We start from the raw sequence: 15642 nt of genomic DNA, 5'->3' as shown, positions 1-15642 counted from the left end.
TGTCATTTGCAGCAAAATGGATGGAATTGGAAGACATCACATTAAATGGAATAAGCCAGACACAGAAATAAAAATACCACCTTTGTTGGAGCTAAAAAAAAAATCCAAACACACAATGACGATTACTGGATACTACCAGGAGCAGGAAGGATAGAGGGGTTTAATTAACAAGAAAAAAAGAATAATGATACACTCAGTTAATTGTGACTTTTAAATTAATATGAGATATTACTAATAGATGCTGGGTGTGGAGCTTATGGGAACTCTGTGTTTTACTGTACAATTCTTGTTTTATAAATTAAAACTATTCTGAAATTAAGTTGTTAAAATAGAAGGAAGGGCAGAATGGAGAGGAAAGAATGGATACTGTCAAATCATATAGGCCATGGCACTCATACTTGAAAAAGTTTTGCAAATCAGATGACACCATCAGATGACGCATGGGGTAGAACAAAAGATCACTTGATAACATCTGTCAGCACAAAATGAAACAAGGACATGGTACAAACCACAAAAAATAACATCCAGCATCCTCTGCTAATAGAAGTGACTTCTACTTCTTAATTACCACTGCAGGCACATTCTACCTTCTCAAAGTTAAAAGGTAAGATAAACTTTTGCTCATCCCTTGTTTTAGGCAGAATATTTGTTGTCAAATTCATATGTTGAAATTTAACCTCTGAAGTGATGACACTTGGTGACTGGGCCTTTAGGAAACTGAGTAGTTCATGACAGGGAAGATAAAAGTACCCCAGAAAGTTCATGTACCCCTTCTACCATGTGAGGATTCAAAGAAAAAGCTATGGGCCAGGAAGCAAGCTCCTGTCAGATACCAAATCGACCAGCACCTGGATCACCCTTCAGAACCATGAAAAACAAGTATCTAATGTTTATAAGCCACCCAGCTGATATTATCTTGTTGTAGTAGCCTGAATGGACTAACACAGCTCTGCTTCCCAAAGTACTTGATTCAAAGCAAAACCTTGCCTCCCTGGATTCTCCACAAGTCACCAAACACAAGCCCACCCCTCTGACAAGCTGTTCTTATACCTTCTTACTGATCTCAGGGCTCTTCATGAGCACTGATCTCCCTTGCTTTGGCAGGTGAACAGTCCATTTCATAATGGACATATTCCTTGTGATCTTGGGCTGGTGCCCATCAGCAGCACACAGTTGTCTCTACAATAGATGGAGGAGAGGTCTAAGGTGTGGCCAGACTAGAGAAGGCCCAAAGAATGTCTTGCTTAAGATGTATCAGCAAACTTCCAGAAGGCACTGGTGATTTTCACTGAGCTTTAACTCTGTTCTGGAGGCCATGCTAAATATGCCATTGAGCCACCACGCTGGCCCCTATGATTTTAGTTTTAAAGAGGATGATGCTGAAGTTTAGAGAAGTGAAGGTGCTTGCCCAAGACCAACCAACATGACATTGTGGTGCTGTCTTCAAATTTGAAGTGATCATTATGTGGCCTCTACCACTTTGCTAGACTTCCGTGTCTCCCAGAAGCTATGCAAAATGCAGCTCACTAAGCATTGGAAAACAAAGTGTTGAAGCCATATGACCAACAGCACTATAGGACAGGCCTCCTTGAATGTCTCAGTTCATTTTCTGTAGCTGTGACACAATACCACAGAGTTACTAAAATTTTTTTCTCACAGTTCCAGAAAGTAGGAAGACCAAGTTTGAAAGACCATGACTGGAAGTAGATTCTGTAGGTGATATGTGGGCTTAACCCTGTGGAATTACACGTCCTGCTGGTTAGCTTAGGATTGGGGTAGTGATGCACTGAGCTAGGCATGACCATGGAACTGGGGCTGGGAACAGGTTGGGGTAGGCCCAGGCTGCAACACTCACATGGGCACGCTAAAGCAGGGTGTGGGAAATGTCAGGCCACAACATCCTCCAGCTCATACAAAGGCTGAGACGGAGGTGGCAGACTATGCCAGGTGAGGGCTTAGCACATGCTGGCATGTGTGAGATCTAGGTCTGGGAGTGGGAACTTGTGAAACTCCCCTGCTGGACCATAGCTCCCACTGGAGAGCACATGGGTCAGGCCTCAGTGTTGAGTGGACCAGGCAAGGTAGCTCCACCCATTGGCAAATGTGTGGGTTGGTTTTAGAAGACGGAAGACGAGGTAGGGCCAAGCAAACCACTGCTAAGTGCAGGAGCCAGGCTGGAGCGCAGGTCATGGTGGGCTAGGCTATCACACCTACCGGCTTGCATGAGCCAGCAATGGGAGCAGACTGAGCAGGCGCATGTTGCAGCACCCGCCAGTGATAGTTAGAACTAGGGGCCAGCAGAGTCAGGCCACGCTGCAGCATTGGAAGGCAAAGTCCAAGACAAGTGAGGGGCTGTGCCAAGCTGGGTCAGAGCAACCACTGGCACATGCGAGATCTGTGGCTGCGAACAGGCCTGGTTGGGGCTGAGGGGATTCCCTGGCTGGGTAGTGGTTCCCACTGGTGAGCATGCGGGCCAGAGTGGGGGCTGCTATTTGGTCTTGGCATGACTGCAGTGTCCCTTGGCACAGGTGAGGACTGGGTCTAGCACACTAGTCTGGCACACCCCGTGCCAAGGGACCGAAGGTGGGTATAGGATAGGCTAGGCTAGGTCTCTGCCCCTGCTGAGCCATGCATGAGCTGTGTCTGGGTTTGGATCAGGTTTGGGTGAGCTGTAGCACCCATAGTAAGAACTGGAATGGGTGTGGGCCAGTCAGGAAAGGCCACTGTTCCTGCTAGGACAGGAGGTGGACTAAGTCAGGCTGGACCATGGACCCTCCAATGGGCATGAGATCTGGCATTAGCAGAGGTTTTGATGGAGGAGCTTGGGGAACTCCTCTGTCAGTACGCAGTCCCCGCAGGTGAACACAAGAACCACGATAAGGAGCAGCCCAGACCAGGCCAAGTTACTGTACCAGGTTACAGTACCCACTGGCATATATTTGGCTCAGGTCTGGCAATTGCTGAGGTGAGGCAGGCCATGCCAGACTGGGCCGCAGCACCCAACCAGCACATGCGAGACCCAGCAGGAGAAGAGGGGGCTCCCCTGCTGGACTACCACTCTCACTGGTGAGTGTGAGAGCTAGGATGAGGCGCAGACCAGACCAGGCAGGGTTACAACACCTGTTGACCCGCATGTGCTCCACATGAGGAGGAAAGCCAGGTTAGGCTGACTGTACCCACTGGTGCATGCATAAACCAGAATGGGTGTAGGTTGGCTGGGCTTTGCCACAGGATCAACTGAAAAGTGCTGGCACGGGGGGCAAATTCTGTTAAATTAAACTGTAGAACCACCTGGAACGTGAAAGTGCTTTCTATCCTAATAATTATTGAGAAGTCGAGAAAGGGAGCGGTCAGGTGCTGTCATTGGCTGGTTTATTCTTCAGATGTTTACAACAGCAAAGACTAGACTGAGGGCAGAGCCAGGACTCAGGAGGACCCAGGAAAGCAATCTAGGTCTCATACATGGTGGCAGAAACTCAGTCAACCTTAGCCATCACAGCTTCCTTCCAGATCTGCACTGGAGCCAGGAGCCAGAGTTGGGAACCAAATCCAAGTACTCTAATGTGGGATGCAGGCCTTTTTCGCCACTAGTCTGAATGATAAAAATCCATGCGTATCTACCCCTAGAGATCATGGTTTAAGTGGAATGAGGCAAGGCACCCAGCCCAACTCACTTCCTCAGAATGTGTATTACCTGTGACAAAATATGTTCCATAGTGAAAAAGTGTCACATGACCGTCAATGTGGGGGAGCTATTTGCTTCATATTTTCTGTACAGGTGTGTTCCCTCTTACAACTGTTAACAAATTGGCACAAAGAATGTGGTGGAAAACAACACACTTTTTTATTCTCATGTAGTTCTAAAATGCATGTGATTTGGGAATGTCAAGGTGCTGTTTCTTCTGTATGCTATAGAATGGGATGAGGAGGGGCTGTATTCCCTTGCCTTTGCCAGTGTCCATAAAATCTGAACCTTCCTCAGCTTTTGGCTCCTTCCTTGTATGGCTCATATATCTGTTCCCATTTTCACTTCTACTCCAACCCTGTTTGCAAGATGCTCTCTTATGGGGTCCATCCCGAAAGTCCTGGATAACTTCTCCATCTGAAGATCCTTAATTATACTGCCATGAAGGAGAACACAGTCACCATTTCTAGGGATAAAGACATGGGCATCTGTGGGGGAGAAATCATTCTGCCTGTTTTGTTGGGTTTTACTAAGGGGAAAAAAAGAGGCAACAGCAGAATTAGAAGACCTCTGACACTCAGCACCTAGGAGTCTGCCAAATCTGGAAGAAGTTGATTTTAAAAAATGACCTGAGGGCCCAGCGGCGTGGCCTAGCGGCTAAAGTTCTTGCCTTGAACGCCTCAGGAAACCATATGGGCGCCGGTTCTAATCCCGGCAGCTCCACTTCCCATCCAGCTCCCTGCTTGTGGCCTGGGAAAGCAGTCAAGGACGGCCCAAAGCTTTGGGACCCTGCACCCGTGTGGGAGACCTGGAAGAGGTTCCTGGTTCCCGGCATCAGATCGGCACGCACCGGCCCGTTGCGGCTCACTTGGGGAGTGAAACATGGGATGGAAGATCTTCCTCTTTGTATATCCAGCTTTCCAATAATAATAAAATCTTTAAAAAAAATGACCTGAGAGATGCTGAAAAGTGGTAAATCAGATGATTCCAGTAAACACTGGGAAAGACATTTAAAAAAAAAAGATTTCCAATTGATTTCTCTTTCCCAGGATATGTTTGTTAGAAAAATTTCTGAAGGCACACCAAGTTTGAAATGGGGGAAAAAAAAAAAAGCAATGGGGCTTCAGGGTAAAGACAACAGCTCTGGAAAGTGAGAGTTAAAATTGAATGGATTGACAATAGCCCTTCTCCAGCATCCTATTTAAAGGTCAGAAATTATCAATGGTGACAAAATTCTAAAATTCTTATTCATGAAAAAGCAATTAAAATAGCATTTTGAATAGTCTATTTTGGGCTACTCCAGATGCACTGCCCCTTCAGCAGGAGGTTACATAAGGCTTCATGGTTGGCCTTGCTTACTTTGCTCTGTGGGTTCTTTCTGCAGTACTCCACTAAACACACTGGAATATAACTTGTCTGAGGGGGGAGAACCCAGAGGCTGACTGTAGTAGGATAAGGCTTCAAGTGCAAAGGAGTGTTTCAGGAAGTTAAGAACCACTCGCGGGAGCTAGGGATGTGACAAGGCGGGAAAGGCACCAAAGAACATTTAATTATCTGGGCAGACACTTCTGGTACCTGAGGCTTAAAATCCTACCAGGCAAATCATGGAGACCAGAGTAAAGCATAAGCCTTAGACTGCTTCCCAAGAGTTGCCATATTGATGGGAGGATTTATTTTTATTGTTTAAAAATATATTCCATTTGAAATGTAAAGGGAGGAGAAAGAAACTGGCTTTCCATCCACTAATTCACACCCCCAAATGTCTATAACAGCAGCAACTGGTTCAGGCCAAAGCCACATGCTGGGAACTGTTTCCTATGTGGATGGCAGGGACCCAACTATTTGAGTCATCACTTGCTTCCTTTCAGGCTATGTATTAGCAGGAAGCTAAAATCAGAAGTGGAGCTGCGATTTAAACCCAGGGTCTCTGCTATGGGATGTGGGTGCCCCAAGTGGTAAGTTAACCACTAGGTACACTCAATAGTCAGCAATGGAAGAGTGCTCCCAGGGCAGCATTTCCAGTCTGCCCAGTAAGAGGCAAAGGACTCCAGTTGCAAAAGAGAGTCTTATTGTAAATCTGGAAGTTCAAAGTGATGTTCTACAAAGAGGAAGAGGTGGGACATGGAAGAGGACCTGCTCTAAGAAAATATCAAGTGGTCTAACCAGTGGGGTGATTTCTAAGGGGGCAGTTTCTTTTCCCGTGCATAATGGAGGTCCTCCCACAGTTCAAATGGCCAGAAAAAGCAGGATCATGAAAGGGTACAACTTTAATGCTTCTACAGTTGGATTTCAGGACAGGACAGGGTGATGAATAGATACCAAAATTCATGGTTCTGCGTCTCAAAAACATTAGGTTGAAGGGTGCCTTCTGAATGATTTGGTGCAAGGGTAAGAATGCACATGATGTAGGCTGGATGAATGACTTATTAAAGCATCATTGACAAGAATTAGTAGAAGGAAGAAGGCCTAGTAAGCATAAATTTTCACTTTGTGAACTTCCTTGTCATCACATTCTCTCTGTTTGTTGTAGTAATAGAAAGTATTGTCCCTTCTCTGAAGTTTCTTCACATATCCTGTTTCTGGCCAACGATCTACCTGCACAACAAAACCAGAATATACATGTTGTAAAAACCAGGTCAATTTGTGGCTCATATTTCACTATCCAGTAGTTACAAGTCAAACACTAAAACAATGGAGTATAAAACTACATTTAAAAATTCTTGAACCCCTGCAGAGAGTATTACTCTTATATGAAACACATCCTCTTTTAAGATTTTTTTAAAATGTCATTGAAAGAGTTACAGAAGAAAAAACAGGGAATCATCCACCTGCTAGGTCACTCCCCAAATGGCTACAGTGGCTGGGACAGGGCCAGGTTGAAGCCAGGAACCTGGAGCCAAAGCTTCCTCAGGGTCTCCTATGTGGATGCCAGGGCCCAAACACTAAGGACATCTTCCAATTCCATTAGCAACTAACTAGTTCAAACGTGGAGGAGCTGGATTCTCTAAGCAGTGCCTATATTGAGAGGCTGGTGCCACTGGCACAGCCTCTACAAATAACATCTTAAGTTGCAAGTTTATACCACCAGAGTGACCAGATTAGTGCTGCTTGAGAGCTTGGTGTCTACATTTACATGATTAGACTGTGACCAAGGCAAAGAAAATGCTCAAACCATCTCACGCTCCTGTTTCATATGTCAACAAATGACTTCAAACCTACCTTGTAAAGCTAATACCTGGGCAAAAAGGACATTGCTGCCCCAGGCCTCACTCTTCTGAAAGCACCGCCTGCTGTCGGTGCTGTGCAGTGCCGAAGGAAGACGACACCTCAACTCAGAATCTATCTAAAGGCCCAGGGACATCTCCTTCAGCCCAAATATCAAGTTTTTACTAGAAATGTGAGGTCAAGAATAGAATCTTTAACTGTCACTCCCTTCCTCTGCTCTCCTTTGCTACATGCTAATAGATTGGTTTATCTTCGGCCTGACCTGATTTGGACATTTTTCACCCTTGCTCTCCAAAGGTAATGTTATGCATCCTTAACTGCATGAATATATTTGTGTTTTTGTTAAATATGTTCCTTCTGGATTTTGTGAGATAGGCTTTGTCATTATCGGAAACCCATTAGGCAAGTTTTAGAAAAAACAAGTCTTTTTTTTAACATCTTTAAATAGACAGTTCTTCATTTTTTAAAAGATCTATGTCTTTGAAAAGACAGTTACACAGAGATAAGGAAAGCAGAGAAACAACGGGGAGATATTCCGTTTGCTGTTCATTCCCCAGATGGCCTCAGTGGCTAGGCCTGGGCCAGGCTGAAGCCAGGAGCCTAGAACACTGTCTAGGTCTCCCACACGAGTGATAGGAACCCTAGCACTTGGGCCACCTTCCACCGCTTTCCAGGTGCATTAGCAGGGAGCTGGATCCAAAGTGAAGCAGCCAGGACTTGAGCTGAAACCCATATGGGATGCCAGTATTCCACGTGGGAGCTTACCCCACTGTACCACAGTAAAAGCCCTGATCTTTTACTTTTCATAGTCTCACTTGTGAATTACAGCTTTTAGTGGGAAGAAAAGATGAATAATATACTATCTTTGTCCCAATAATGCTTTCTTGGGACATAGAAAATTTTTTTAAGATTTATTTTTTATTATTTTCATTGGAAAGACAGACACACAGAGAGGAGAGACAGGAAGATCCTCTGTCTGCCGCAAACCGGCAGCAATGGCCGGAGCCGCATCAATCCTAAGCTAGGAGCAAGGAGCCTCCTCCGGGTCCCCCACATGGATGCAGGGTCCCAAGACTTTGGGCCATCCTTGACTGCCCTCCCAGGCCACAAGCAGGGAGCTGGTTGGGAAGAGGAGCTGCCAGGATTAGAACTGGAGCCCATATGGGATCCCGGAGCATTCAAGGCGAGGACTTTAGCCACTAGGCCACCACGCCAGGCCCCCCAGAAAATATTTTTAAAATAAATAATGTTATGTATTAATGAGTTAAGGGAAAATTTAAAGGAAAAGGAAAAAAAATAAAAAACAACAATAGCATATTTAATTGGCCTTGGCAAGCCCTCTGGTGGTGATCAGGACAACAGCAACCAAGGTCAGACGTTTAGCAGGTGGCTCAGGTTGCCTGGGACTTCAGCATCCCTATCAGAGTGCCTGAGATTGAGTTCCTCCTCCACTTGTATCCAGCTTCTTGCCAATGTCCCTGAGACACAGCTCGTGCTGACCTGAGTACTAGGATGCCTGTGGGAGGGCCAGATGGATTTTCAGGCTCCTGCCTTGACCTGGACTGACCCCGCCCTTCAGGGAAACTAGGAGAGTGAACTAACTGAAGAGAAAAATCTGTTTTTGTCTTTCAAACTTTCAAATAAAATGAAAATAAGAATTTTAAAGTTAAACATAAAACATCCACGCTTTCTGGCACTTACATCAAACCTGATTATTTGGCTTCTGTAACTGTCCAGCCTCCCCACACCTGTCACTCCTCTTTCCCTTGTTACCAGGAGCAGGTCCTTTTCATTCAGTGTGGCCCCCAAAGTGTCTCAGGAAACAGGGAAAGCATTACCCCTGTGGTAGCCGTGGGACTGCTTTACACGAGATGATGAGCAAAGTAGCGGGACCACCGCAGGGTTAGTGATCTTTAGACATTTTGCTTTTCATATCCCTGGTCATCTCCAAATGTGTCCTCTTCTTGACCTTGAATCTGATTGTTCCAAATCTACCTAGGAAACATTCCTTCCTGTCATGGGATGCCATGATAGGTAGAGTTCCTGGCACCTTCTCCCTGGACAGGGAGGAGAGCAAGTGCTAACACTGATCTGAAAAATGAGCATGTTGCACAGGTAAAAAGAACTTTGCTCAGACTCCCGCCCACTGGAGGGACATTCTGACCAAGCAAGCCTTCAGTCACCATTCTCTCCATCCAATAAGACTCACTACACCTGCTTGCATGGGACCACAAAGCCTTTTGAAAACACTGTTTCCCAAGGAAATAAACTTTTTCTCCAAATGCCTGTGCTTCTTTTTCTTAAGGCACAAAGGCTTTAACTACTTGTGTAGGGTTTTCTTGTTCTTGTCATTTGGGTGTGGCTCTAAGAGATGAGAGTAAAAGCTTTCACTCCATAATGCCAGGCACTTTGAACACATAATTGCATATAATCCAGGTAAGTGTCCACGGCAGCCCTAGCATCACTGGTTTACAGTTTAGGAAACCAAGACTGTGAAGAACCTTGCTCAGTATGACTCAGCTGAGTGGAAACAATCATCTCAGACCCCTGAGCTGACGCGCTCTGAGCCCACGCCCTTCCCCTGGCTCAGTGCACTTGCTGAATGCAGGAACTCCCTTACCTGTAATTTTATCTCCTTCAGCTCTGGCATGAAAATTTTCACACGAAACAAAACAAACAAACAAACCCTCTTTATGTGATTGCCAAGTTAGTAGGATTGCTCTTCCTTTCATTGCCACAGACACCTCCACCCCTACCTTCCCAGCGCACTCTTTTTTTAGGGTCAGGGGACCTGTTTGAGGATGCCCTTTCTAGTCCTTTAAATCTGACATTATTGGGTGTTGGGGCATAGGTGTAACACAAAAGTTGTTGTATTTCACACAACCTATATTGTTACATAGCCTGAATATTTTTAGGGGCATCCAAATCATAAAGCAAGTTATAAAGCCTGATTTTGAAGTACATTAAGATGGTCATGCTGTTAGAACTTTTAAAAAGCCATGTGTAATACAGTAGTGAAAACTACTTTTCAGTGATTGGGATAGAATAAAATGTCAGTAAAATCATAGTGACTATTTTAATTTGATTAGTGTGCTTAACTTTATTCCTTATGAACTTCAATAATGCCTATTAAATTAAAAACTTGATTACATTTAGACTCTGTATTGCCCCCCATTTTCCTTGATATTTATGTCAAGTAGGGGTCAAAGAGTAGAAATAAGTGAAGAAAGAAAAAAGATGATAGAGATCTGAAAAATCTATATATTAATGACTCCGTGACAAAACGTGGTATTAATAATAAAAATAAAACATTTTAAAGAATTCATAAATACTAGACTGTAAACCCAAAACTAAAGATTAAAATATGAGATTGCTTCAAGTACATAGAAAAGTAGAATTACAGTGTTTATTTTAGTGCCCCCAAAACCCTTGAAATACATTCAATTTTTTTCTTAATATGAAAATTCCATGAATGTTGTGAAAACCACATAAGTCACAAATTTTGTTTGCATATATTTCAGTGTTTGCATTACAATAAACTTACCTTTTCATTTTTCCATGAAGTTTTTAAGTAGCCTCATGAATTTATGAATGCCATGTTACATTATGTGATATCATCAGTCTTAAAATCACCATAGTATCCAGTAGATCAAAAAATTTTTTAAAACTCCTAGTTGGGGCTGGCGTTGGAGTGTTGTGAAGTTAAGGTACCACTTGTGACACCAGCATCCCACGAGTGCTAGTTTTAAGTCCTGGTTGCTCTACTTTTGATCCATCTGTGTTCATGGCTTGGGAAAGCAGAAGATGGCCCAGGTGCTGAGTTAGGCCCCTGCACTCATGTGAGAAACCTGGTAAAATTTCCTCACTCTTAGCTCCAGCAGTTGTGGCCATTTAACAAGTTAACCCACCTGATAAAAGATCTAACTCTGTCTCTGTGACTCTTTCAGATGAATAAGTCAGTGTTGGAAAAAAAACAGCTCTTCACAGCCAATAGAAAAAACAAGTAAAACAAAAATCATACAATGAAGGGGTGCCTGGGATGGGTTTTGATCCGGTCTCAAAGCTATGTATCCACTCTTTCAGAAACGCCTAGAATACACATCCAATGTACATCAGTAGTTGTTTCGAACAGTTTGGGGTAAGGTATAACTTCAATTAATAAATCAGAATGAAATGCTCTCCAATTCACACTTAAAACACACACCAAAAAAAGGGGGGATAGTAGTGGCCCAACAATTCAGTCTCTGATCATAGAACTACCTGAGGCAAAAAAAAAAAGGCTGTTTTTATATTCTCCCATAGAAGAATCGTTGAGCAGAACACAGTTGCTAATTAAAGCTATAAAACTATGTTGTGTGCTGCTAAGGGACCACCTCTTCCACAAACATGTCCCATGAAGCACTCTCCTGGACCCTTATTGCCTCACACTAAAATAAGAGACTCAGAATAGAATTCTCTTGAATTATTCTTTCTTTAAAAAAGTTAGTTTTCACTAATAAAGCTCATTTTTAGTTCAGGTTAACAGAGGTATAAATCTTACCATTGAAACTTGCTTGACTTGTTTATATTCAATTTCATCCCGATATCCTGCTTGTTGAAATCTGTACAGATTTTCTATCTCTTCTGACCATTTTTTGGCACGACTTACTGATTTTGGCTTCACGTCAGAACTAGCCATGGCTACAGAGGCCTTAGTGCCAATTATCTCTGAAAGATGTTAAAACAGAATTAACAGATAACATAATAAGGACAATTGTGTAAGTTCCCTTAAGTATGAACAGAGAGAAAACTTAGGTGAGGATCTCACTAAATATATTAAGATTTAAACAGTAAATTTCAAATGTTGAAAAGAATTTGTATTCTATTTTGGAAAACAAAATAATCCGTAAAAGAAAAATCCCTGAAAGATACACAGAGAACTGTTTACTTCTTCAAATAAACTTGCATCTGGAGTTACAGACTGATGCTTTAAAAGCTAAATATAATAGTTCCTTTGCTGCTGGTATAGTTTAAACATTTCTAAATTACTCATATTTCTAACTGGAGATTGTAAGGAAAAAAATCTCTTGATCATTACCTTTAATTATATTCCAGTTATGTTCTCTCCCACTTATTTATGAACAACAGCATGTAAGATGCCCTTTCCTTTGACATTGCGAGACAAAATCCACACATTTTCTTCTTAAGCACTTGGAGCCAGTCCCTGGAATCCACTGACTCAGGTCACTGAGGCACTGATCCCAGGACAGACCAGGGTGAGAGGAGGCATAGTTACGATTCCATGCCAGCTGTATGGCTCTCAAGAGACTGAGATCGCTGACTTTAAAACAGTGTAGGAGTCACAAAGCACCTTGGAAATGTTTGGCTTTTGTTTAATTTTTTTCTATTCATTGAATTTGCATAAACAGTTTTTCAAAAATCCAGTCTCACACTTGACTTTCTGCCCCATCTTATTACCAAATCCTCTCAGTCATTTAGCTGAAATAAATGACTGACTTGCTCAGAGCTTTCACCAAGAGACCTTAAGTCCATTCTTCCATCACAATATATTTTTATGGACGTTGACACGTGAAAGTCAAACTTTACAAAGTAGATCCTATCAACTAATTAGTATTTTCTGAACATACTTTTAATCACAGTGGCAAATGTACATTATGCTAAGAGGGTCAGGAAATACATTCAGGTATGAAGAGGAAAGGCCAAATAATCCTCCATTAATGAGAACTATCCATCCTCTTCACTGAGTGAACACCATCGTCAGAAGTTCATAAAAGGGAGTTTCACCACAGAGTTATTGATTCAGCTTTACGTGGATTTGACAGGAAAAAAAGGGGGGGGATGCTCCTTCAAAATGAAAAATGTAGCCCAAATGTTCCCTTGGTAGCTAATAAAAAACAAGTGAAGACTCAAAAAGCTAAGCCACTTGATTGAACTCCTTCCTTCAGTATTACACAAATACAGAGTGTTCTCCAGAACATGAGACAATTTGTCATACGCTATTACATACCTCCTTTACATTTTTACTACTTCATTTAACCCTTTAAAGATTATAGCATTTACTTCCTGAAACCACATTTCCCACATTTGTATGGATTAACTTTCAGCATTTAAAAAAACTTAAGTGAGGTTATTTGAATCTTAGAGTTCTTATTCTAATGAAAGCAGAAAGTACATATTGCTGCTTATATTTTTCCAGTGAGCATACCAACATGTCTTGTTGATCAGACCAAAAGAAATTAGAGTTTTGTTAATCTGGACTTTAAGAAAACTCTGATTTTCAGTTGTTTGGATTTAGGTTCATGTTGATTTTAAGGGAACTCTGTTACGGCATTTATGTAAAATTTGTAATATCTGACAGAACAATCAGGAAGCTGTGTGTCACTGAAACTCCTGTTCACTGAGGCACAGTCCACAGGGAAGGGGTGGGGGCTTCTAAAGTCCTCAGAAATACACACACACATATGTATGTACATATACATATATGTACACACATATATGTACATATATATATTTGAAAGTCAGAGTTACAAAGAGAGGGAGAAGCAGAGATAAAGAGATCCTCCATCCACTGGTTTACTCCCCAGATGGCGGCACAGCTGGGAGCCAGAAGCATCATCAGAGTCTCCCAGGTGGGTGGCAGGAGCTCCAGCACTTGGGCTGTCTTCTGCTGCTTTTCTTAGGCCATTAACAGGGAGGTGATTCTCAGAAGTGGAGCAACTAAGACACCAACCAGTGCCCTCATGGGGATGCCAACTTTGTAGGCAAGTGGATTTACCAGCTAAACAATATTGGTTCCCTCCTTAACTCCATTTTCTTTGAACTTTTTCAAGCTCTTTGTACTAGTTATGACAAACAAATGAGTTGGATATATGTAGTAGAGCCTCATAACCCACATATATATATTACTTATAGAATGTATATAACAAAAAACACAAAAAGGATCAATTCACATATATTAAAAATGCTCTCAAAATTGGTCATGTTTTTATATTAATTTAGTGGTTTACATTGATTTTATAGAGGAAGTGTATTTCCTAAAAGCAGTGATAGAACCTAATATTTTGTCATTGATTTTTGTTTTATACTTGAATTTTGATACAGAATTGTTCTCATTCATTCAAAAAGTATTTTTCTGCATGTCATCATTTTTAGTTTAGTTATATCTACTATATTTATTTTAAAATTACCTTTAATAGAGAAATAAAATGCACTGAATTCAAGTTGAACTTCTGGAGAAATCACTATTTTTCTTATTAGAAATGCACATATATTTTGTTGTCTCAAAAGTCTGAGCAGAAAATGAATGTAATTTTCACCTTAATGAGAACCTTAGTTGCTACCTTATAGCTTATAGCTATAGCTCTGTTATATAACATTGATACAAGTTCTTTTTAAACTTATAAAAAAGCTAAAATCAGGAAAAACCAGATTCCTTGCTTATTTCAGTGATTCCTGGAAATTGACTAAACAAACTCTGCTAGCAACATTCAGCTCTTTGAAACCAAATGGTTCCTTTACCAATAACGGGAGCAAGAAGAAAATAATTGATATAAAACGCATTTCATCTCCTAACAATTAGCTGTGTCTCCACGAACAGCAAACGGTAAGTCTTGACTATCCTGTTCTTGAAAGCTGGATTGTATTCAACAGTGTTAGGGTTTATAAGACACCAATGTCAAGTGCTTGGCACATTCAAATTGTGACGCTAGATGCCTGTGATGCACTCAGTGACTCCAAACAACCTGACATGCAAAACCCTTTTACCTCCTTTCGCTCTGACAGGTGTTTTTACTTTAGTGAGAGTCCACCCAGTTTCCTTAATCTTCCATTTCTACTCCGCCCCTGCCCCAACACCTCCAGCATCTAATTGTTCCTGTTCCTAGATCCTTTGAACAGCGAGAGAGGGAGGATGAGCCCTTTCCAAAACCTTGGCTGGGACACGGGACACCCTCTGACTGCAGAGGGCCTCCAAGGTCAGGAATCCCCCAAATACGCCGGGGGAGGTTCCTGGCCCAAGTGTGCTCAGTGCATCAGCGCAGCAGAAACAGCACCCCTTGAGTGGGTCGGACAAGGGATTCTAAAAGTAAGTCATCAAATGGTTGAATCCCCAGAGCGAGGAGCCTTACAAAACTATCAGACCCTAAACTCCAGAGGAGCCAAATAAAGCCACTCATAGAAAAGAATTGTGTAGAAACTCCAGGAGTGCGCAAGGGAAAAAAAAAAAACTGGCAACCTCTCGAGGCAACTGGGCAGAGGAGACTGAGCCTGGGCGCCCAGGCAGGACCCTGTCCGGCTGCCGCAGGATGGGCAGGGGTCAGGACCTTGGCGACGCACACCCACCCACCCCACCCGAAGAACCGAGGTTACCATCCGCCAAGCAGGAGAAGCCCGGGGCGCTCCACCTGGGAGCTCGCAGGCGGGCACGGCTTACGTTCTCCACACGCGAGACCCGTAGGCTGGGGCAGCAAGAAGCCAACTGCCACAGCCCTTACAACCATCGCGTCTCTTAGCGACGCGTGGACGCCATTCAGGGCCAGCCGGGTTCGCTCAAGGCACGCCCTCCCTGGGCGTGGCCCTTTGTGCGCACGCCCATGAGCTGGTCCTGCACCTGATGTGGGAAGTGGTGCAGGGTCAGTTCACAAGTCTGTAGCAAAACAAAGGTGGGTACAACGTCCGTGTCTGTCCAAGCGTCGAACGGGAGAGGGAAACGTTGTTCGCCGCTCTTTGAATCC

General features: G+C 43.0%; 2 protein-coding genes across 3 annotated transcripts in view; one reads left to right on the top strand and one right to left on the bottom strand.

Moving 5' to 3' along the window:
- Nucleotides 1-5961: 5961 nt before the first annotated feature.
- MEIG1 (meiosis/spermiogenesis associated 1) lies at nt 5962-15450 on the bottom strand. Of its 2 annotated transcripts, none has more exons than XM_058669291.1 (3): nt 15313-15450; nt 11451-11617; nt 5962-6280 (listed from the first exon to the last, which is right to left on the bottom strand). In XM_058669291.1, the coding sequence occupies exons 2-3, from the start codon at nt 11586-11588 to the stop codon at nt 6152-6154; spliced, it is 267 nt and encodes an 88-aa protein (XP_058525274.1). In that variant the 5' UTR covers nt 11589-11617; nt 15313-15450; the 3' UTR covers nt 5962-6151. The 2 variants fall into 2 exon arrangements, with proteins under 2 accessions (XP_058525274.1, XP_004578649.1); XM_004578592.3 differs by having other exon boundaries at nt 5966-6280; nt 15278-15433.
- The window catches only part of DCLRE1C (DNA cross-link repair 1C), a 52415-nt gene continuing 52209 nt past the window's right edge, over nt 15437-15642 (top strand). The window contains exon 1 of the mRNA XM_058669286.1: nt 15437-15570. The gene's annotated coding sequence lies outside the window, so the exon portion shown is untranslated. The remainder of the gene's footprint in view (nt 15571-15642) is intronic.

The sequence above is a fragment of the Ochotona princeps genome, chromosome 10 (genome assembly GCF_030435755.1).
Source record: "Ochotona princeps isolate mOchPri1 chromosome 10, mOchPri1.hap1, whole genome shotgun sequence".
NCBI lineage: Eukaryota > Metazoa > Chordata > Mammalia > Lagomorpha > Ochotonidae > Ochotona > Ochotona princeps.
This window is presented reverse-complemented; position numbering and strand designations above follow the sequence as displayed.

Bases quoted from the DNA above. Each gene is read 5' to 3' on its own strand.
- MEIG1 (XM_058669291.1), bottom strand. From the start codon at position 11,588: ATGGCTAGTTCTGACGTGAAGCCAAAATCAGTAAGTCGTGCCAAAAAA. The intron at 6,281-11,450 runs GTAAGATTTATA...TTTGTTGTGCAG, and splicing joins AAGTCAAGCAAGTTTCAATG to GTAGATCGTTGGCCAGAAAC.